Source organism: Hemicordylus capensis, chromosome 1 (assembly GCF_027244095.1).
Source record: "Hemicordylus capensis ecotype Gifberg chromosome 1, rHemCap1.1.pri, whole genome shotgun sequence".
NCBI classification, from domain to species: Eukaryota; Metazoa; Chordata; class Lepidosauria; order Squamata; family Cordylidae; genus Hemicordylus; species Hemicordylus capensis.
The window spans coordinates 159,836,848-159,859,223 of record NC_069657.1 but is presented as its reverse complement, the minus strand read 5'-3'; the positions used below and the strand labels follow the sequence as shown (position 1 = coordinate 159,859,223).

At 42.9% G+C, this 22,376-nt stretch overlaps 1 protein-coding gene across 11 annotated transcripts in view; it reads left to right on the top strand.

Annotated features, from left to right (window-relative positions):
* The window catches only part of SEMA5B (semaphorin 5B), a 576,167-nt gene that overhangs the window by 355,580 nt on the left and 198,211 nt on the right, over nt 1-22,376 (top strand). For all 11 annotated transcript variants that reach the window (XM_053256885.1, XM_053256927.1, XM_053256858.1 and 8 more), the window contains 2 exons: nt 5,585-5,684; nt 21,845-21,890. In XM_053256885.1, coding sequence (XP_053112860.1) covers nt 5,585-5,684; nt 21,845-21,890 — 146 coding nt within the window. The remainder of the gene's footprint in view (nt 1-5,584; nt 5,685-21,844; nt 21,891-22,376) is intronic.

The following is a 22,376-nucleotide window of genomic DNA, read 5'->3' as shown; positions in this document are numbered from 1 at the left end:
CCCCTGAAATTCCGGGTTTCATCCAGATTTTAAGCATCTCACCCAGCTTGATTAGCCCACCCAGATTCTCCCAGATTTCAGCTTTCATTTTTTAAAAAAGGCTAAGCTCTAGCCCTTGTAGAAGCTGAGTTATGGGGCAAAACATGCAGTCACTATTCTGCTCAGAAATTATTTTCCAGCCAATTTACATCATATGCAAATTAGGCACCCGGATTTGGAAAGCCAGAATATGGCAACCCTACTCTGGATCGAAATCCCTTTAGCCATCCTGAAACTGATAATCAGAAGTCCCTTTGCCTATCTCAGTTTACCAAACACACTTGATTGCATTCCTTCCTGCATTCCTCAAAAGCGCATTTACCAATTCTGTCCTTGAGGAACTTTCAGTCCCTAGACAAACAGCAACACCCTCTCAATCCACCTGGGTGATTGTCCAGGAAGGAAAGGCTCATCACCTGTCTGGTGCCAAGATTGGCACATCAGCATATTGCTTACCCCAACTATCTCCTGGTCTCACCCCAAGAGGGCCCCGGATCCCTGGAAGTTTCCAGCCGCATGGTTCCAACCCTGCCTCTTTCCTTCCCTCCCAACCCCAGGTCCAGTATCCTTCAAAATCAGCCCAAGTCTTCAGCAGGTATGCCAGGAGATGCAGTGTCCCATCCTCCTGAAGTGAGCAGGGATTTTAAAATTATTTTCCTCCTGCTAGAACCCCTTCCCTATCGTGTACATGAATGTTCATGGATGGATGGACAGGATTGGACTGTTAGGAAAAGGCTAAGATTGTTTAGGGTTTGCTCATTTTGGTTTTTGGTAATTCTGTTCTGGTTTTTGTACTCGTTGGTAGGGGAAGGGGGGGCAGCCCCTTCCCCAGAGGTGAAAGCATGCTCAGTCTCAGCCAAGCCTCATGAGCAGAACCATCCATCTGAGGCAGGATTCAGTCGCAAAAGAGATTCCCCTTATGCGATGAAGATAGATCTTGTTTCAGAGCAGACTACTCTCTAATGAGAGTGCCTTGCCATGGAGACATGCATGCAGATTGGAGGGCTGTCACCGCCCAGCCCTGTTGCTAGCTCCATGCAGATCCCAGGGAAGAGTCTCTCAATAACATCTCCCTCGGTCTCTCAATAACATCAATACTCCCTCAGTCTCTCAATAACATCTCCCTCGGTCTCTGTGAGTGCCATGAATTGAGAATATAAGCGCCCCTTCTGGTCTCCCCCACAGGTGTCCTGCCCCAGAGTTCACCACAATGACTTATTTGCATCCACCGCAATATCTGGCCCAGATTAGCTTTGAACATAGGATTCATCCCTGGTTTTTCCCAATCTACTTGCCTGAACCTGTTCAGACATCTGAAGCAGCCTGGACTCCTTTGAAGTCTGGAAGGGTTGAGTGGAAATGGGGAAGGTATAGAGTATGAGTTCTGCTGTTAACCAGGGGTACCGGGAGCCCCACATCAGCAGGAGTCCCAGTAGCTGGAAGGTTTACCTCATGAGAGTGCAGTCAAATGGAGACCAGAAACACATGGTACTTCGGTTTTCTCTGGTGGACTGGCTCTCTCATGTGAAGGCTAATCCAAGCCAGCATGAGGTCAAGAGTATGTTGGGACTTCCTGAACTTCTTGCCCGGGTCTGCTAATCTAAGAACACCCTTAGTTATTGTGAACCAGTGAAGGGCGACAAAGTGGCAAATGCGGTTCAATGTTGGCTAGTGTAAAGTGATGCACATTGCGACAAAAAACTTCAACTATACTCTGATGGGATCTGAGCTGTCAGTGACTGACCAGGAGAGGGATCTTGGGGTCATGGTGGACAGCTCATTGAAAGTGTTGACTCAATGTGTGGCAGCTGTGAAAAAGGCCAATTCCATGCTAGGGATCATTAGGAAGGGGATTGAAAATAAAACTGCTAATATTATAATGCCTTTATACAAAACTATGGTGTGGCCACACTTGGAGTACTGCGTACAATTCTGGTCACCACATCTAAAAAAGGATATTGTAGAACTGGAAAAGGTGCAGAAGAGGGCAACCAAGATGATAGAGACCTAGAGCACCTTTCTTATGAGGCAAGGCTACAACACCTGGGGCTTTTTAGTTTAGAAAAAAGACGACTGCAGGGAGAAATGATAGAGATCTATAAAATCATGCATGGTGTGGAGACAGTGGAGAGAGAGAAATTCTTCTCCCTCTCACTAGAACCAGGGGTCATGAAATTGATTGCCAGGAAATCTAGAACCAACAAACGGAAGTACTTTTTCACACAACGCATGATCGGCTTGTGGAATTCTCTGCCACAAGATGTGGTGACATCCAACAACCTGCATGGCTTTAAGCGTGTTTTGGATAACTTCACGGAGGAGAGGTCTATCATCGGCTACTAGTTAGAGGGCTAGAGGCCATCTCCAGCCTCAAAGGCAGGATGCCTCTGAGTACCAGTTGCAGGGGAGTAACAGCAGGAGGGAGGGCATGCCCTCAACTGGTGGTAGGCCTCACTGTTCCAAGCAGCTTGTCCACATCAGGAGTTGCAAACGGAAACTGATCTAGCCTAACCACATAAGAGGAGTTGCTGGACATATCTGTATCAGACACTGCAGTAATTGTGGGGTCTGACTCTAAGTCAGCCCAAATATGAGAGATTTTATCCACAAAGAACTTTAAAACATCACAGCAGGTAATTGATGGTTCCAAATTCTGATTCAAAGGGCACATACTAGCCCTTTCACAACTCTGCTGGATGTGAGCTTGAGGATGCAATACAGGCGGGAGAATAGCTTCTTTGCCACATGTATTGCCTGAGCATACATCTTCAAATGTGCTCTATGTTGTAATCTGTCGGATTTGAATTGAGTCTTTCTTCACTTGCACTCCAGTCATCTACCTTGCCACTTCAGCCACTGGCTCTTGGTATCCTTCCATATACCAAGAGTCGGAGAGGATAGTTAGGAGCAATCATTTATGATATAACCATATCATATTGATATCATATGATATCATATATCATATCATATTATCATATCCTATCATATTAGTCATATTCGTTGTATTCCTATCTACCGCCCTGGTGAGTTTGCTGTTCCAGTTTCCCACCAGGGCATCAACAGGATCACTGGCAGAGTCAATATTAAATACTTCCAAGACTTCTTGGATTCCTGTTGGATCCAATAACCTTCCCTGGCAGACCATCCTAATAGGCCCCTCACCCCTGCTGAGGTGATATGTGGTCGTAAGTCCAACTTTAACCAGATGATGGTCCATCCATGACAGTGGGGAAATCACAGGAGTCCTCACCCATGGAACACCACCCTGATCAGGGTAAAAGACCAGATCAAGCGTGTGACCAGCAACTTGCATTGTTTCCAAGACCGCTTGAGATAGGCCCATAATTGTCATGGCTGCTATGAACTCCTGAGCCGCCTTGGACAAATTGTTCCCAAAGTGAACATTGAAGTCCCCCAGCACCACAAGCTTGAGTGACTCCAACGCCAAGTCTGAGACCAAGTCAGTCAGCTCAGAAAGGAACTCTGCTGGTGTTTGCTACACCAACAGAAGTCCCAGTCTGTCCCTGGTCTCCAGTCTTAAGTACACACATTTGATATGGTCAGATACTTTGACAGGGTTAAAGGAGATGTTCTTATATACCACAGCTACTCTGCCTCCCCGCCTACGTCTCCTCCTCTGCTCCTCAACAAAATACCCTGGAGGAAGAAGCTGGGACCAGACTGGGCCACCAGCCTCCCCCATTCAAATCTCTGTGATACATACCAGGTTGGCCCCTTCATCTATAATTAGATCATGGATGATTTCTGATTTATTCTGGACCTACCTGGCATTACAGAGGAGCATGGTGAGGCTCTGAGGGTAGTTGGCACTGCTTCTAAAGGTCAAAGTGCTAGTGGGAAAGCCAGAAGGGGAAACAGCTAGTAGAAGTCTGATTTCCCTTTCCCTGTAACTTACCAGTGTTGGCTTACTTGCCAACATTACTACTTCTATTTCCCACCATCACCAGAATAGCTGCCTCATAATCAGTTGATATGCCCTCTATCTCTTCATCTCCAGACAGACTTAGACACATTAGAAACAAATCTTACCCAAGATAACAGAAGATAAAATATAAAATATCCACCCACCACTACCACACAGACAGAACACATACACGTGTAAGTTCCTGGCCCAGTGAGACTGGCCCTCACCCTCGTCCCCTGAAGTGGCTTCCCAAAGGATCGATTCTCTTTGGTGTCAACTCCTTTGGTGGTGACTCCGATGATGGCAGGTCCGCTGCCATAGGCAGCATCCCTATATAGGCCCAGAGTTGGCTAGTTCGGGCAGGTGGTACACAGGAACTGCTGACTCACCCCAGGCCCCCAGTCCTGCACAAACACCGCACAAAGCAACAGCAGGCTACCCCTCAAGACAGGCAGCAAGCAGGCAGTAGCAGCAGACAGACAGCAATGAAGGCTCAACCTGAGCCTTCTAGAAACCAGATGGCCTCTTCCTGTCCTGCAGGGCTTCTGGCAAGCTGAGGCCCCAGGCAGCATTTCTATATATGCCCAGAGTTGGTTAGTCGGGGCAGGTGTATATAGTTCCCCCTCATAGATGTGTATAAGGGGGAATTAGTAGCAAGTGCAGCTTTTCTTAGCACAAAAATGGCCAAGGATGGCCAGCTGGCACTTCTCGGGGGTTAAAGAGACACAAAACAGGAACGGTGCAAAGGTAACATTGCTGAAAGCAAGTCCCGGCGTGTTTCGAGGCGAAGACCTATTCCTCAAGGGAATAAATCAAAATGCAAAGCTTCTCTCCAACAGATTTTGAAGAGAACATTTGTTGGAGAGAAGTTTTGCATTTTGATTTATTCCCCTGAGGAACAGGTCTTTGCCTCGAAATGTGTCAAGAGCTGCTTTCAGCTATAAATTACCTTTGCACCGTTCTTCTTTTTTGTCTTCCTGTCCTCACCAATGTGGTGGTATGCACACACACCCTCGGTCTTTTGCCAGTTCCTTAGGGGTCCACATTTTGTCCTGGGATGGCTCAAATTTTTTAGTCTGTCCATCAGTGGTTTTTAAATTGTGTTAACGTTTTTGTTTTATGGATTGTAAGTATCTTTGTTATTGCTTGTATATCACCCAGGATTACTAGATGGGGCGGCCTAGAAATGTAATAAATATAAACAAATAAATGTAGAGTTTCTCATGTATGAAATGTTCTTTGGGCATTCTTCCATGTGATAAAAAAGAATGTCACACTGTAATAATCCCTGATACTAGCAGCAATTGACTTGGTCGATGATAGCCCTTCTGGCGGCTTGTCATTATTTTCAGAATCTAAGCTAAGGTTGAACTTTTGGGGTGTTGCCTGTCATGGAAGCAAAACTGACTTTTGAATCAACCCCATGTTTAAAGGTAGTTTGCACACTGCCAGTGCCCAACGTGGATTTTAAAAAGCCCTTTAAATAGATTATTAATTATCCACCTCTTGACAGATGCTCAGTAGGAAATCCATTAGCTGAATGTATGGGAGAATCTGTTGCTTCTTGAACAGCATCATTGTTCTCTCTCTCTTTCTCCCCCCCCCCCATTTTCCCTGCAGATCTGAAGCCCTGGGTGTCCAATTTCACCTATCCAGGTGTGCGGGACTTCTCTCAACTTGCTTTGGATGCCAATCGGAATCAGCTCATTGTTGGAGCCAGGTAAATGCACACCTTTTCACTGAAGCAGGATTGCTCCTTTCCTGCAGGTGACTGTCTGCAAAGGAGATGGCTTTTCCAGTGTTAGCATGCTCACTGTTGGTCTCAACGAACAGCTGTAATTTATGTGGGCGGGTTTTAGAATCACAATAGTAATGCTAAAGAGGAGAAAATTTCCATTCAGTCTTGGGTTGGGGGTGGAATGACTGGTTAATGAAGCAGGAAGCTAACATCTCCCAAGGACCACAGATACTATATTTTTTCCTCTCAGGGTCTGTCCATATGGTCATAAAAAGAACTAGCATAGTGCTGTCTAAAAGAGGAAGGATTAGACGCTTTGGTGGAGAATGTGTCAAAAAACCCAGAACAAATGCTTCTTGATCCCTAATATGGCCATCAAGACTTTGGCTTGACTGAAAGAAAAGAGACAAACTGCTTTTGATGAGATATTTGGCGAGATGGTTGAATGCAACTTTTAGGTCTCTTATGATTTCTAAGTTAAAGTCATGATTCTGAGCAATTTTTCACACAAATACACAGTCATCAGATACTTATAAACTAAAAAAATGAGGATAAACATAAAAACCTAATACAGGCTTAGGCTCCTTGTTTCATTCATAAACTGTATGTATAGTATAAAAATATTTAGTATTTATGTTGCTTTTCTCCCAAGTGCTCAAAGTGCCTCACATATTACTTCAATAATCCTTACAACAGCCCTGTGAGGTAAGCCAGTCATAGTACAAATTGAGAAATAATCTGAGCCTGTGTGTATGGCCATACCCTTTGAGACCACATGCTGACTGAGTTCACACATGATGGGAAATCATGGTTTCTCACTCCCTGAACAGGCCTCGGAGACCTGTGGGTTTGAACGTTCTCCTTTCCTTTCCCTCCTCTCTTGCACATGCAAGGAGAGGAGAGTGAAGACTTTTGCTTTTGCTTGAAATAAATCACAATTTCATGTTGCATACAAATGCAAAGAAATTTGACAGCTGGGTAAAATGAGACTGAACCGAACTGTGGTTCAGATCCTGACTTGTTACCTAAGTGAGGATTGAACTAAATCACAGTTTGTATATAATGTTGTATATAATGTGAAGCTGTTGTTTACTTCAAACTGAAAGCAAAAGCTTTCACTTTCGTACGGAAAGAGGAGGAGGGGTTCCTAAGTCCCTGGCTCTTCCAGGCTCTTCCAGTTAGTGAGAAATCATGGTTTCCTGTTGCCTCTGAACCTGACCACTGCATGTATAGCTTTGTGCGAGTGCCACTGTGGGTACCACACATGGCATCTGATGGAGAGCTATAGTATGTTCCTCCTTTATTCAAATACACCTGCATCAGGCACAAGTATGAGATGAGCTTGATGCAGTAGGCATCCGGTTTAGAGAGAGGCATAAATCATGTAGGTGCCTGGACATTAAGAGCAGAAAGCACGGTCAGAATGAAGAAAGGTTTGGTTTACAATATTTTGTCTGAGAAAAATGCTTAAACATCTTTATGACTGGAATGCAAAGCTTTTATTTTTTGTTTCCTGCAAATTTGTCTGAAGGCGATGTGATTCATTGGAATGCCTTCAGTGTCAGGAAGTGATAAAGAGACTGGCTGTGAGGAACCTGTTCAGAAGGAATGCTGAACAAGAACTCCAGTTGCTCAATAAGTGGACACAGCAAGGCATGCAGGCATATCTACACACTTAGATAGCACAGCATGACACACCTAGATAGCACAGATCACACAACATGACAAGTGGCTGAAACAAAAGGTGGCTTTGAGCACCTAAGAAGAAGCATTTATCATCTCTTCAGAAGAAACAGCAGGAGAAGGTGTGGACCATAGTGTGAGAGGTTGCTGAAACGATGGGTGTGAGACACCTTTTTAGACCATTTTCTTTTCATCAAAGCAGCAAAAGCAGCCAGAATACATCACAGAGTTATGTTCCATCTGCCAAGATTGCTGCCAGCTTGCTAAGGAGTTTTAAAGTATTTCCTCCTTGATATGTGGGTTGTCATAAATGACCGCTCTTCTGGTAAGTGTTGATTATAGGAAAGATAGACTGAAGCCACATTAGGCCTTTGACAGAATAGAAAAAGGTTAATGGTGTAGGTTATCAGCATTGTTGAGATGTCAGGAATATCAAAAGACTCTTTTCTTGTGTTTGTTATCCATCTTTGACATGAAGTCCACATAGGGACTGTGAGAATAAACACAAAGGGTCCAACAATGGTTTCAGAGCACCAGATGTTTCTAGGATTGTTGAAGCTATCTGAGTGTGAATGGGATCAGTGCCTGGGTGGTAAATTATTTGAGAGCTCCATGTGAGCAGCTCTGAGATTTCCAAGGAAAATTAAGCTGTAAGTATTATCTCTCTAAGGTGTACCTGTGGCTAATCCTGTGTGTAGCAGCTCTCACGAGAGTTCGCAAACAGAAGCACCGTGGTGATTGGGCAGTGGAGATTCCATATGCAGATTGGGGGGGAAGCCTGTAAGAGCAGAAACATCGTGGTGATTGGGCAGTGGGGATTTCATATGCAGATAGGGAGGAGGAGCCTGTGATGTTTAAAGTCAGTTGGAATGTAACTGTTACTGGTTGGAAGATGTTCTTGACTGTAGAGGAGAATATACATACTGTGTGTATATATATTGAAAAAAGGATAGTGGGCAGGGGTCTGCGAAGAGAGGGGTAGTGAGGGAGGAATGAGCCCCTTCAGGAGAAGGAGGCTGATGTTGTGTGAATTAGATGAAGAAACAAGATGAACAAGATCTATTAACTCAGGAAGGGAGAGAGAGAGAAAGAAAAAAGAAGGGAGGGGAAGAAAGACAGGAGAAGAGCAAGTGGAGGAGATAGAGAGAAAAAGAAGGGAGGGGAAGAGAAAGAAAGAAAGGCGAGGGACAGGCCCGAGCCTGTCAGTGGCTTCAGGGGAATGAGCAGCCATGGCGGTGGCAGCAAGGAAGGGCCCAGTCAACCACTGCTGCTGTTTGGGCCACCAAGGCCATTGGTGGAGGGAGGGAAGGAGGCAGGCAGGCAAGGGATGGGCCCAGGCTTGTCAGTGACCTGAGAGGAACAAGCGGGCATAGCGGTGGTGGCAGCGAGTAAGGGCCCGGTCAACCGCAGCTGCTGCTGCTGCTCCTGTAGGAAGGAGCAGGAGCCAGGCTCGGGTGAGGGTGGGGAGGTCTCTGGGGGTAGGGGGCTGCAGCTTGGCCAATAGGCGCCGCAACGCTGCAGCCACAACCAAGAGGGGTGAGGGGAATAGAAGCAATGGAATGGAGGAGGAGCAGGAGTGCAGCTCAGGTGAGGGTGGGGAGATCTCTGAGGTTAGGAGGGCTGTGGCATGGGGTGAGGGGAGCAATCGAGTACTAGCGCGCAAATGCTGTGTGGGTTAAGCTAATTATTTTTTAAATTACCAGACTGAACCTCTACAGATCACTGATGGAAACGTCAATTACCATCACATGCTCATTCTAGAAAGCAGGAGTTTCTCTGCTCTGAGGAGTTATTTGAACAGAAAATGGGACCCAGTAATTTAGATCATATGCCCCTTGAAGTGCTAGAAATAATAATAATAAAATGTAGTCTGCACTCTGTCAGTAATGCCAGCTCAGCAGCAGCATCTGTTTCATTCTACAAATTTGTAATGTTTTTATTATATACTTTATCTTCCTTGAAGGTGGAAATGATCTTGAAATCAGTTGTGTATCTAATTATAACCTTACCTTGCCTGCCCTCTTGGCCATGCCTGTGGTGCCTGGTTAGCACATAGCTGAGACTGACTGAAACTTTGGTCTCCTATTTCCAAGACAAACACTCCCCCCCCCCCCACCACCGCCTTTTGTGGTTTTTTGATATATTTTATGTGAACTTCTCTCTCAAATAAGTCTGCTGTGTATTTCAGGTATATGAATTAACCAGTGTTGCACATTGTCTTAAAGTGGTAGCCGAGAGAAGGAACAAATTCTGAAATTTTAGGGAAATTTTAAATTTTAAAATATGTATACATGGGCTCACATGCGGAGCAATGCTCTGTGGAGTCACCTCCTACCTGAGCAGCCCCCTGAACTGCCTGCTGAGGACTGAGGACCCTTCAGCAATGCTGTGGGCTGCAGTGTGGGTGGCTGCAAGGGGAAAGAAGAGAGTGAAAACACCTGTTCTGCTATTGGAGCTCTGCCGGGTTCTTGAACTCTCTCCCCTCCCTTTGCAGCTGCCCACACCACAGGCCACGGTGTTGCAATTGTCCCTTGACCTTTGGCAAGGACCTTTTGGAAAGCGCAGGAACCAGAGAGGAAGTGACAGCTGCACAGATTCTGCATTCTGCTGGCATCATTGCTCTGCATGTGAACCATATGATTGAAGGAGGCTTCCCTGGCATATCAGCATGACTGTTTAAAAATATTCATTTGTATTTGTATGTTGATGGGGTTTTTCCACTGAAAGGCCACCAAGCTACATACAATGCAAAATAAAAGCAGTACAATAACACAGAAGACAATCAGAGTACAGATGAAGGGCAAAAAAAGAAAAAGAAAAAAGGCAGTTAAGACAAAAACAAAACAATGCAGGAGAAGAACAACTATTACAAACAAAAGCCCAATGAAATAAAATTGATTTAAATGAGTGTTGAAAGGTGCGTAAGGTGGGGGCCAGATGGGCTTCTCTGGGGAGGGAGTACATAGGAACATAGGAAGCTGCCATATACTGAGTCAGACCATTGGTCTATCTAGCTCAGTATTGTCTTCACAGACTGGAGGCGGCTTCTCCAAGGTTGCAGGCAGGAATCTCTCTCAGCCCTATCTTGGAGAAGCCAGGAAGGGAACTTGAAACCTTCTGCTCTTCCCAGTGGCTCCATCCCCTGAGGGGAATATCGTACAGTGCTCACACTTCTAGTCTCCCACTCATATGCAACCAGGGCAGACTCTGCTTAGCTAAGGAGAAAAGTCATGCTTGCTACCACAAGACCAGCTCTCCTCTTCAAGTTCTACTGGGGGAAAACTCATCCTTCATCCCTACCTGCACCTCTTGACAGTGGCAGAGGATATGGAGCAGGTCATCTGCTAATTAATTTCAGTGGATGGGCAAGCTTTTCAGCAAAAGATAGTCTCTCCAACAAGCAGTTTGACTGCCGATATGAGTAGAATACTCATCCATAGTTGTTGGCAGTGGTAAAACACCTGTGTAAAGCTGGCCAGGAGAGACTGAGTGGCACTTACTGTTTGGTCATATGGTCAAGTCCATTGAATTGCCACATAACTGCTTCCTAGTATACAGAAAGGCTTCCTCAAAGCCTTCGTGTTGTTTGCTGCTTTTTATTATAAAACAACAATCATCTGTCTATCATGGTTGCCTAGGGAAATTTTAAAATGTATGAGCAGCATCGAGTCATGAAAAGCAGGCCTTGGGTGTGGTCCTGATGACCAAGAAGCAAAGGTTCTGCGCTCTCACGAGTTTCATGCCTGTTGCCATGGCTCATAGTCCTGCCCTTTGTCTCCTTCCATGTGCATTTGTGTTGGAACAGCTGAGATTTTCAGTACCAGTTTTGCATTTGGTTGTGTCCACGGATCAGGAGCCAATGCAGATCTATTAGCTCTGCTTAGTGAGCTGTTCTGTACAGCAGATTTTGACCTAATGCTTATATAAGGCAGAATAAGTGAAGATGAGTTATTGATGTTATAATGGGCTGCATTACGATTATTCTGTAGTACCCTGCTGTTTTTACCTCCTACTAAGTCCTGTTTAGCAGATAAATTATTATTGATGTATTAATGGAGGCCAAAAGAAAATACAAAAAACAAAACAAAACACAAGGGTGTCTGTTTTTATCTACATTATTGGTTGTGTGAGTGGGAAATGATCTGAAGTCTTGTAGCATCATCAAGGAAACCATGAAGAGCAATCAACCTCCTTCCTACCAACATGCTTGCTCTGTGTTTCCTGGGAAACAAAAGAAATGCTCCGATTTAAAAGTCACATCACGGGGCTACTCATGTCTGGTAATGTGACCTTGTGGGAAACGAAGGCCCTTCTTTTGAAATCTACAGAAAAATTCAAAGGGCCCTTGAAATTGGTTAGAAAACTGGCTGGATAAGAGACAGAGGAAAAGAAACAGGTGCAGGTAAATTATATGTATTATATATTGTAGCCATTTAAAATTTTAATTAAAAGGTCTCAGGGTTTCTCTAGAGGGAAATAGGAAACAGGGGTGATTTTAGTTCAAGGTTGTGTTTTTTAACCTTTATATAATCTAGCTATCTCTGTTTCTGGCTGGAAATTTCAAGCCCAGTTGGATCGAGTCCTCAATAAAGTTGATTTGAAGAGTGCAGCTATTAAGGTGCAAATAATCTGTGATAAGCAATTATATAAGTACCCCATTATTTCAAAGCCCAAAACTTTAAAGAGGGTGCCTGTATTTGGGGGAGGGGGACAGAGTAACCCTTATGCCATTTTCTGCAGAAAATACTGCCCCCACCATCTGTTTCTGTCTCTGGATAAGAGAGATAGTTGCGTCTATATTTTCCCTGTCAGAAATAAAAGCAGCTTGTGAGTGGGCAGCTCTCAGTAGGAATAATCCACAGGAAGGCTTCCTGTCTTTCTATGCCTTTCCTGACACTGATATTTAACCATGCTGGCATCCTCTTGGACTTAGTAATTTCTTTTCTAATTTATAATATGCATTTTATATGTGACTCCATCATAGTGCTTAAAAAACACACCCCAAAACCTCCTAGCTTCCTGCAGGATTTTGATTTTCCTGGTATAAGGAGAAAAGATTACTCCTTACCTCCCCCAGTTCCAGGCACCCTCTGTAAAGTTTTGGGCTTTGAAATAATGGGGTGCTTACACAGTTGCTTATCACAGATTATTTGCACCTTAGCAGCTGCACTTTCCAAATCAGCTATTACTACAGGTTGAGTATCCCTTATTCGGACATCCAAAATCCGGAATGCTCCAAAATCCGGAAACCACCGCCGTAACAAAACCAAAACGCCTCAGCTCACTCACTTGCAGATTCCCAATTTTGCTGCTTTTAAACATGCAGTCAAAACTTACTTATTTCGGAAGACTGTTAGTGACAGGGGTTTTGTCTGTAATTCTCTCTAGTTGCGGCTCTGTTTTTATTGTGAAGCTTTTTAATGTTTTTGATGTAATTGCTATGGCGCTAGAGAGAAAAGGGAAAGCCCCCCCCCACTCCCTGCTCAGTTTGGCACCTGCTCTGTTGGACCCCCCCACAAAAAATACAGTAACCTTTTGTGTTTAGACTTGGATCCCATGCCCAAAATTATGCATATAGTCCAAAATCTGGAAAAATCTGAAATCCAGAACACTTCTGGTCCCAAGCAGTCTGGATAAGGGATACTCAACCTGTATTACTATTCCCAGGTGGTTCAGAAACAGTTGCATCTCTGTTCAGATCCTGGGTATCACTAGGTATTAAATCAAGAGTTGCTTGCCCTCTAGTCAGTTACATTGAAGGCTATCCTCATAAGAGTGGTGTCTCTGTACAGTATCCCTGAAGGGTCTTGTCTGAAACTCTCTCTGCCTCTCTCAACTCTCTTGTACTCAAGGAAACAAACATGTTTCTTGAGAGCCAGGAGCTTATTGCACAAAACACATGCACAGGACTTCTGCCTAGCAGGCTAGTAGCCATACATGTGACATACTTTTAAAAAACAGTGGAGCATCCCTGCTGGCTTTCTCCTTTCATTTATTTTAATTACTTTATAAAAAATGATAATGTTCTCTGGTTGCAAGCAGAATTTCATAGCTATTTGCTCTTCCTGTGGATACTGAAGAAGAATTAATTATACACAATAAGTAAAGACGTGCAAATATGTTTTAATTTTCAAGTTTCCATTTTTTAAAGAAATTGCAGATTATTCACAGCTCTCCTTTTCTGGAGTTAATGTGTGGTGCATACCTCACAAGAGAGAGAGATACAGTGCTTTGGGGGTATTTTAAACCACGAGCAGGGTTGGGTTGCAAACAGTCTAGGAAACTGATATTTGATTTGGCAGCCAGCCAGCTGTGACTTATTCACCATCACTCGCTCACCTGGAATACAGCAACTGAACCAGAACTCTATTACTTGCTGCCTTGCTTCTCTATTTTGTTGTTCCTCTTCTCATTTTGCGCATGTTCAAAAGCACCTTCTTTTCATTAGTACATCATAGGAACATAGGAAGCTGCCATATACTGAGTCAGACTATTGGTCTATCTAGCTCAGTATTGTCTTCACAGACTGGCAGCGGCTTCTCCAAGGTTGCAGGCAGGAATCTCTCTCAGCTCTATCCAGAGAGGGAACTTGAAACCTTCTGCTCTTCCCAGAGCGTCTTCATCCCCTGAGGGGAATATCTTGCAGTGCTCACACATCAAGTCTCCCATTCATATGCAACCAGGGCAGACCCTGCTTAGCTATGGGGACAAGTCATGCTTGCTACCACAAGACCAGCTCTCCTCATATGTTCCGGGGCTGAGCATTACCCTTTGGCGTTACTTTTATTTGTGTGTTTGTGTGAGCTCGTGCAGATGCACACTGAAGTGAACCCAGAACAGCACAGTGCTGATTCTGGGTGTGCTCTGTATTCAAGAACAACATGAAGTAGTGATGATCAATTAGTGAAAGTCTAAGTCAGTGATAGCATCAAGGTTCCCAGAGAGAGAGCTGCAGTTAAGGACTGAAGGTGAATCCACTGCCCCTCTTATTGAACAATTAAATACTGTACATATCTTCTGCCCATTTAGGTGCTGCACCGTAACTGACTTGGGTATGAACAATTCTCATGTGCAGCAGCAGGATGGTTGAACTCGTAATTTCTTTTTAATTAGGAGGGAGAATTCTGTGAAACAGCTTCCCATTGCCGATGGGCACAGTGCCTGAATAGTGGTGGTTTGCAGAAAGTGCAATGTGCATCAGTGTTTAGGCATATTTGGCTATGACTGTACTGTGAAGTGTTTATAAACCTCTGAAAGGAGTTTTGTGTTTTCGTTATGCATCAAGATAGGTTGTAGTTTCTTAGGTGTCTTCAGACTTTTTCAACATGTCTTACTTACTGAGTACACTTTGCTCACTCCTTTTTGCCTTACCATTAAAAACAAACTAAGTGTGTGGGCATGTAGGTTGCAGCGATGGGAAGGCAGTTCACAAGATCAATAACAGGGTTGGACGATTTTTGATTGTTGATGAGGGAAAAACAAAGTCAGAGGGATTGATAGACCATCCGCTAAGCAGCAGCTGGGTAAGAGGGTTTTCCCTCCTATGTCATTTAGTGGTTAGGTACAGAGTTCTTGTACGCAGCTGCTGCTTAGCACATGATCTCTGCTGGCACCTCCTACCTTGTTTTCCCCTCACAGATTATCAAACATCAGGAGCACACACAGCTCCAAAAACTGGGTACGACACTTGTCCTACTCAGTTATTGATCATGTGAACTGCCTTACCATCTTAGTATGTCTAAGTTACGCTGCTAACTTTAGTATGTCTACTTTTGTTGTTGCAAGTTTTGCTTGGTCTTCCAGAACATCAGCTTGATAAACAGATTTTACTAGACACAGAAGGTGTCCTCACAACCAGAGGCCTCCCTACATCCTCAGTACATGTCCCTGAGGGTTGCATAGCCCTCAGGGACATATATTTGGAAGGCAAATGGCATTTCCAGAGGCAGGGACATTTAGCAAACATTGCTCCTCTTATCCTGTGCACTGAGGAAGCCCTTGGCTGCGTTAAGAATGCCACTGCGTCTGGGGGCAGGGCAGGCAGGCTCAGAACAGGCCATAGGTGTCTCTGTCTCTTTCTTCCCGCCCCAGCTGCTCCTGTCTCTCTTTCTCTCTCTCTTCTTGTCTTGTTCCAGTTTTAACTTGAGCCACACAGCCTGGTTGTTCACAAAGTTGAGCCATGAGGGCTGGTAATTCACTGAGTTGGAATTGCCATCGCAGGCACACCTAGCTTAGTTTTTCTTGCTGCCTAAAATTGTGCTTTCTTATAGTGCTTGGGACAGCAAGTTCTTAGTTCTTTAACAGTCAGTCAAAACCAAATTAAAAAGAAATTATAAATACATTTGTCTGCAAGAACCCTACTGCTTTTTAACACTAAAAGGCACCCAAATAAGTTCAGCTTTTGGAGGAGTGAGAAATCATCTTGCAAAAGCATCAGCAAAATTACTTTCTCCACTTCAGATTTAACCTTTGTTCAATTATGTAGCCTTGATTCAACAAGACACCGTAAATCCTGCTCATTCCAATAGAGTTTGGACTGGTTAAGCTATTTATCCTCTTAGTTCCAGTTACTGCTTTCATGATCCAGAAATATTTGAACATATTTGGAGCACATTTAAGGATGGGGTTTGTAGTCTTCAACCTATATACACACTAAAATATTGTGCATGCACGTTTGCCGTGTTATGGTTTTTGTAGCCACTAAACTATATTAACTATGGAACAAATGGAGGGCAGGGATTAGTCCAGAGAGCTTAGTGTTGGTGCAAAAGTGATAATTGTGAGAGTGAGATAAGTAGTGAAGATTTAACAAAGTTACATGAGATGGCTTACGGGAAACAGAAGTTTGAAGAAGGTTCTATCTGTCTATCTATCATATTTATATACCATCTAATATGTGCATCTCTAGGCGGTGTACACAATTTAAAACACCATAAATATAAGCAGAGTAAAAACAAAACAATTTCACAGAATAAAAAGTTAAAACAATCTCATGGAATTAAAAACAAACAATTTAAAATTAATTTTAGTTAAAAGCCTAAGAAAACAGGTGTCTTGAGGGTCTTCCTAAAAGCAAGCAGAGAAGGAGATGCTCTTATTTTCACAGGGAGCATATTACAGAGCCCTGGGGCAGCCACAGAGAAGGTTGGTCTTCACTTAGAAGCCCTGGCCTTTATTTTATTTATTTATTTATTTAACATATTTTTATACCGCCCAAAACCTGCGTCTCTGAGATAGATAGATAGATAGATAGATAGATAGATAGATAGATAGATAGATAGATAGATAGATAGATTTGGCTTCCAAATGAGCCAAACCTCTCCAGATGATCTTAATAGGGGGCAGCAGAGAAGCCACTCTCTTAAGTACACTGGACCCAAGCAGTTAAGGGCTTTATACCAGCACTTTGTATTTTGCTCGGAAACATATCAGCAACCAGTGCAGTTCTTTTAAAATCAGTGTTATGTGATCCATTTGGGTTGACTGATCAGAGATCAGTCTGGCTGCCACATTCCGTACCAATTGTGTAGTTTCTGGACTATGAACAAAGGCAGCCCCAGTAGTGAAGCTTGGAGGTTACCAGCATATGCACCACTGTTTAAAGTCATTTACCTCCAGAAATGGACGTAGCTAATGCATCAGCTGAAGCTGATAAAAAGTGATCCTGGCCACTGCCTCAACCTGAGAAACCAGAGAGAATTTTGGATCCAGGAGCATTCCCAAGCTAAGTACCTGACCTTTCAGTGTGAGTGTAAAACAATCCAGAACAGGCAGATCTAAACCATCTCTTGGGTCCAGATCCTCCAAAGTCAGTCTTATTTGGATTCAACTTTTTAAAAGACCCTTAAGAGCCATCTGTTCTCTCAGGCCTTTAATTAAAATTAATTATAAATGGTTTAGTTTTATCCTGTGAAATTATTTTAATGGTTTCACTTTGTGAATTGTTTTTGTTTTTATACTGTGAAAGTGCTTTAATTGTTTTTATTTTTATATTGTAATTTGTATTATGTACACCGCCTAGAGAGATATATATCAGGCAGTATATAAATATGATAGACAAATAAATAAACTTCAGTTTATCCCTCATCCAGCCCATTACTGCCTCCAGGCAGGCATTTAGGGAAGTTATGCCATTTCCTGATGAGGTCGATATGGAGAAATAGATCTGGTTGTCATCAGCATATTGATAACACCCTTCACCAAACCTCCTGGTATTCTCTCTCAGCAGTTTCACGTAGACATTAAAGAGCATTGGAGACAGTATGGAGCCTTGTGGAACTCCATACTTAAATTTTTGCTTTGTGGAGCAACAGTCTCCAAGTGACACCATCTGGAATCTACCAGAGAGGTAGGAAAGGAATCACTGTAAACAGTGTCACCCAATCCCACCTCCTTCAGTCGACCCAAAAGAATACCATGGTCGAAAGCAGCTGAGCGATACAAAAAGGTTCAGCAGAGTCACACTCCCACTGTCGATAGCCAATTGGAGTTCATCCACCAGGCCAACTAAGGCAGCCTCAACCCCATAGCCCGCTCAAAAGCCAGTTAGAAATGGGTCTAGATAATCTGTATCTAGACCCTAACTGCCTGGAGCTGAGAAGCCACCACCTGCTCAATCACCTTGCCCAACCATGGAAGATTTAAAACAGGTCTGTAATTAGCTAAGTTTGAGGGATTCAATTCAGGTTTCTTCAAATAAGGTCTAATAATAGTCTCCTTAAGACAGCGAGGCATCCAGCCCTCCCTCAGTGAAGCATTTATAATATTTACCAGACCCTCTCTGATAATATGATTACCAGATGAAATAAGCCATGTTGGGCAAGGGTCAAGAGAACAGGTTGTACAACGTACAGTCCGAAGCAGTTAGTCCACATCATTAAGTGTTACTAACTCAAAGTGATCCAGTCTGTTCCTATAAGAGGAGTTGCTAGCTGCCTCTACAGTAGACTCTGCAGTAACTGTGGAATCGAGTTCAGCCCAAATATGAGAGATTATATCCACACAAAAATCATTAAAGATGTCACAGCGAGTGACTGATGGTTCCAAGCTCAAATTTAAGGGGAAAGGAGCATATAATAGCCCCCTCACAACCTTAGACAACTCCACTGGACCGGAATTTGTGGAAGCAATGTGGGCAGAAAAAACCCACTTCTTTGCTGCCCACACTGCCAGAGCATAGATCTTTAAATGTGTTCTTTGTTGTGATGTGTTAGGATTATTTATTTATTTATTTGTCATATTTTTATACTGCCTGATATGTACATCTCTAGGCAGTGTACAAAATTTAAAATAATATTTAAAAATCACAGATTAAAATACATGAAACAATTAAAACAGTAGCATGAAGCAGAAATAAAAACAGTAGCATAAAACAATTATTAAAACAAATTATTAAATTGAGATTATGAGACTAGAGATTAAACATTACAGCACCATGAAAACATAATGGAATCCTGACTGTGAAGTAAAGGTAGATGAAACAATCTGGTGCTGTTCCAGAAACGATTCAGTGGGCTTGGATGTTTATATCTGGATGTCCACCCCACTTTCCCAATAATCCATTTCAGATTCAGGAAACCATCAACTTCTGTGATGGAGAATCACAGATTTGCTGCAGGTAGAATTCAGCAATGCCTTTACTGCAAACATATCCCATTAATTAGACCACGGTAGGCAAGGCGTGGCTCTACAGATGTTGCTGAAGTTCCCATCATGTCCAGCTCTAGAGAGCCACATGCTGCCTACCCCTGAATTAGACAAAAGAATTGTGGATTCCAGTGAGGTGGGCAGGATACTCATAGTGCCCCTGCTAACTGGGCAAAGACATAGCTTTAAATGTAGTGGCGCTCTTATATGTGATTTCTTTTAGCATGCAACATATTAGCCTGAGAAACCTGTAAGAACATAAGAACAGCCTTGCTGGATAAGGCCCAAGGCCCATCTAGTCCAGCATCCTGTTTCACTCAGTGGCCCACCAGTCATGAAACAGAACCCTCATTAAACAGAACTCTGTCTGCAATGTGATTTTTAAAAAGTAATCATAATAAGTGCCGCTATCTCAAATTCCAAATTCAGGATAGAGGAAGCAACTTGAATAAATGGTTAGTACAGCAGAAAAGCTTTATTTGTAGGTCTGCTATTTGAATTCTAAAATGTCAAGAGATGAAAATTTGTCTTGTATTATTGACTTGAGTGACCTAGCCACATTACCCAGCAAATTAGCTGAAGGGTACAATTTTATGATCTGAAGATATATCCTATGTTTTTGTCAGTGGTCTCCCTGCTTTTCTTGGGAAGGTTGGCTGCATGTAGTCCCTACTGTTAATGTGCTACTCCTTATTGAAAATGTTTGATTAGATCCACTGCCCATTCCCATCCAATATCTATGGAAGGAAGTATCTTGATTGCTGAAGCTGTTTATTTGGACAAAATATGCAGTGTTTTTACAAGCCTGGAAGAAGTCCCAAATCCTTTTTATAAGCCTTCCAAAACCAATGCATTTAAATAGCATTCTTAACCACAGCATAGTAATACAGAGCCATTAAACTTCAGGCTGCCCTTCTCTGGGTGAACCGGGGCCTGAGGCATATGGAATGGTCTGAACTCCCCAAGGTGCACAGCTGAACGTTTTTGATATGTCATGCACTAGATCGTCTACATTAGTTTTGTAATGGTAAGATTTTTCTAAAGGATGCAAAAAAAGCACATGGATGAACTGGAGTTTCCACTCAGAGCCAAAGATGATGAAACTATATGACTCTTGTATATCACAAGGAAAGAAAGAAAGAAAAGAAAATATACAGGTTATACATGAAAATATTAAATTTATGGCTAGATAATGACAGCCAGAGCTTGCACACATTTAACCAAATGCCTTGGAGATGTTGAAATGTACACATAATCAGATGTTTGGGTAAATTGAAGTTTTGTTTATATAAGGTTGACTGGGAGCCCTGGCTAGCCCCAGGCTAGCCCGTCACGGAGGTTAAGTTGTTTTTGTTATAAAATATGTAAAACGCGATTTGTCAAGCAGCTCAAAACAACCTGTCCATTGGAGTCATGCTGGCTGGCAGAGGACAGTTATTACAAGTTATTTCTAGTTCCATATCCTATCCTTGTCTAGAGTAAGGACTAAGGGATTACTTTCAGGTTATATTTCCGTAATGTGGAAGCTGCTTTCCTCTTCACTTGGGTAATGTGAGAAGCCATGCTGAGGTTCTCCTTGTGCCAGCATGGTTTCTCCTGGAACCTGGAGGCATGCTTGGGCCTTCTAGCTTGGTGGAGCAATGGCTTGGGCCTTCTGATTGGTGCAAGGGCTGCCATTCCACAAAATAAGGTGAGAAGAATGAAAGCATGCAACTTGGTGCCTTTGAAATAAGCAAGAGTCAGTTCTACAGCTTGTCAGAAGCGGGTCAAGGAATCTTTTGAGATGTGCACTATGGAGAACAGGTGTGTTGATTATGTGATAGTGTGGTTGTAAGCAGGCTGTGCGTTAGAATTTGACAGTGTGTCCAGATAAGATTTAAATGCAGGTGATATATTCAGAGCTTGAAATCCCAGTGAAAAAAAGAAATTTAGATTCATAAATCAAAGCCAAGCTCCCTTGTAAAACAATGTCAGGCACTTGCTTGAGTAAACAATTTTCTTGGCTCACAGACAGAAGCAGGGTGGGTAGAAACAGAGATAGAGAGAGAGGGCTGTGTATAATATTTAACACAGCCTGGGACAGTACACAGCATAGAATTGTGTTGGGGAGGCTACTTTAAATTACTTCCATTGGTGTTTGTCTCCACCTGGCAATTTATCTGTGGGCCTACTGACAAGTAGCCAAAGAGAGTGAATTGAATAGAGTATTTTTTCCTCCTGCACCTGCCCTAAACAGTTGAGTGTGTTTTGCCCTTAATGTCCACCCCCGCCCAGTATTGAGGATTTGTCAAGATGATGTGGAATGAAGGGAAGAAGACTGTTTTCCAGGATTCTCTTTTCCCTTCTTTCTCCCCCTGTTCTGGGTCAGATCTCCTGGTATGTAATGAGATATCCAAAGTTTCCTGGGATCACAAGCCCTGGCTTAAGTGAATAGGATTATGCTAGTGAAGTTCTTTTGAGGATCAGAACTTCTGATTCTGCTCTGCTTGGAACCTAAGCTAGATCCAGGGATTATTAAAGGCAATGGTAGGCTTTACAGTTGGCCAGGAATCAAGGCTTTTTTTTTTTTTTTTTTTTTGTAGATCAATAGTACAGGGACTTAGAGAGCTGTTACAAAGTTCTCTAAAGGACCAGGAAACAAGGAGATTCTTTATGAGCTTTTCATAGCTTGGCCCTCCACAATTAGTGTTCTGCTTATAGAAATGTGAAGTTGTGCTCCTTAGGCATAAAGACGTAATAATTTCATCTTACTTGTTTTAAAAATTCTGTGTAACTTAACACATTTTAAAATGTTCTTTTGCTTGCTTACACAGGAACTACCTCTTCAGACTTCGTCTACACAACGTTTCTCTTATTCAGGTATGTTATTGCCTTCCATGAAATATACGTGCTCTGACTGCGTGATTAAGGAACAACCTAATTTTTGTTATTAATTTTAATAAAACTCAACAAGAAAGGAAGGTATAGACATGATAATAATGGTGGAGTGCTTTGGTGGCCAAGGCACAAAATATGGCTTTCAAGACTGTATAGTCCCCTGACTTCTCTGGAAAAATCAACCTTCCTGCTTTGCTTCAAGTTGCATTTTTAATGTGAGCACAAGACAGTTCTGCTTTTCATTAATGCTTGTTTTACTCACTGAGAAGATAAAGCTGGAGATTGAAGGTTCTCCCATACCTTTCTAGCTCAGCTCCTTATCGTTTCTGTGTATGAGTGAAAGAGGGATGGATGGGTGCCAGGAAAGGGCATTGTAGTTGAAGCAAAAGTGGGTCTTGTGACAGATAGCTTGCTCAAGCTTAACTAAGACAATGCAAAGAAATCCTTAGCATTTATTAATGCAGAATC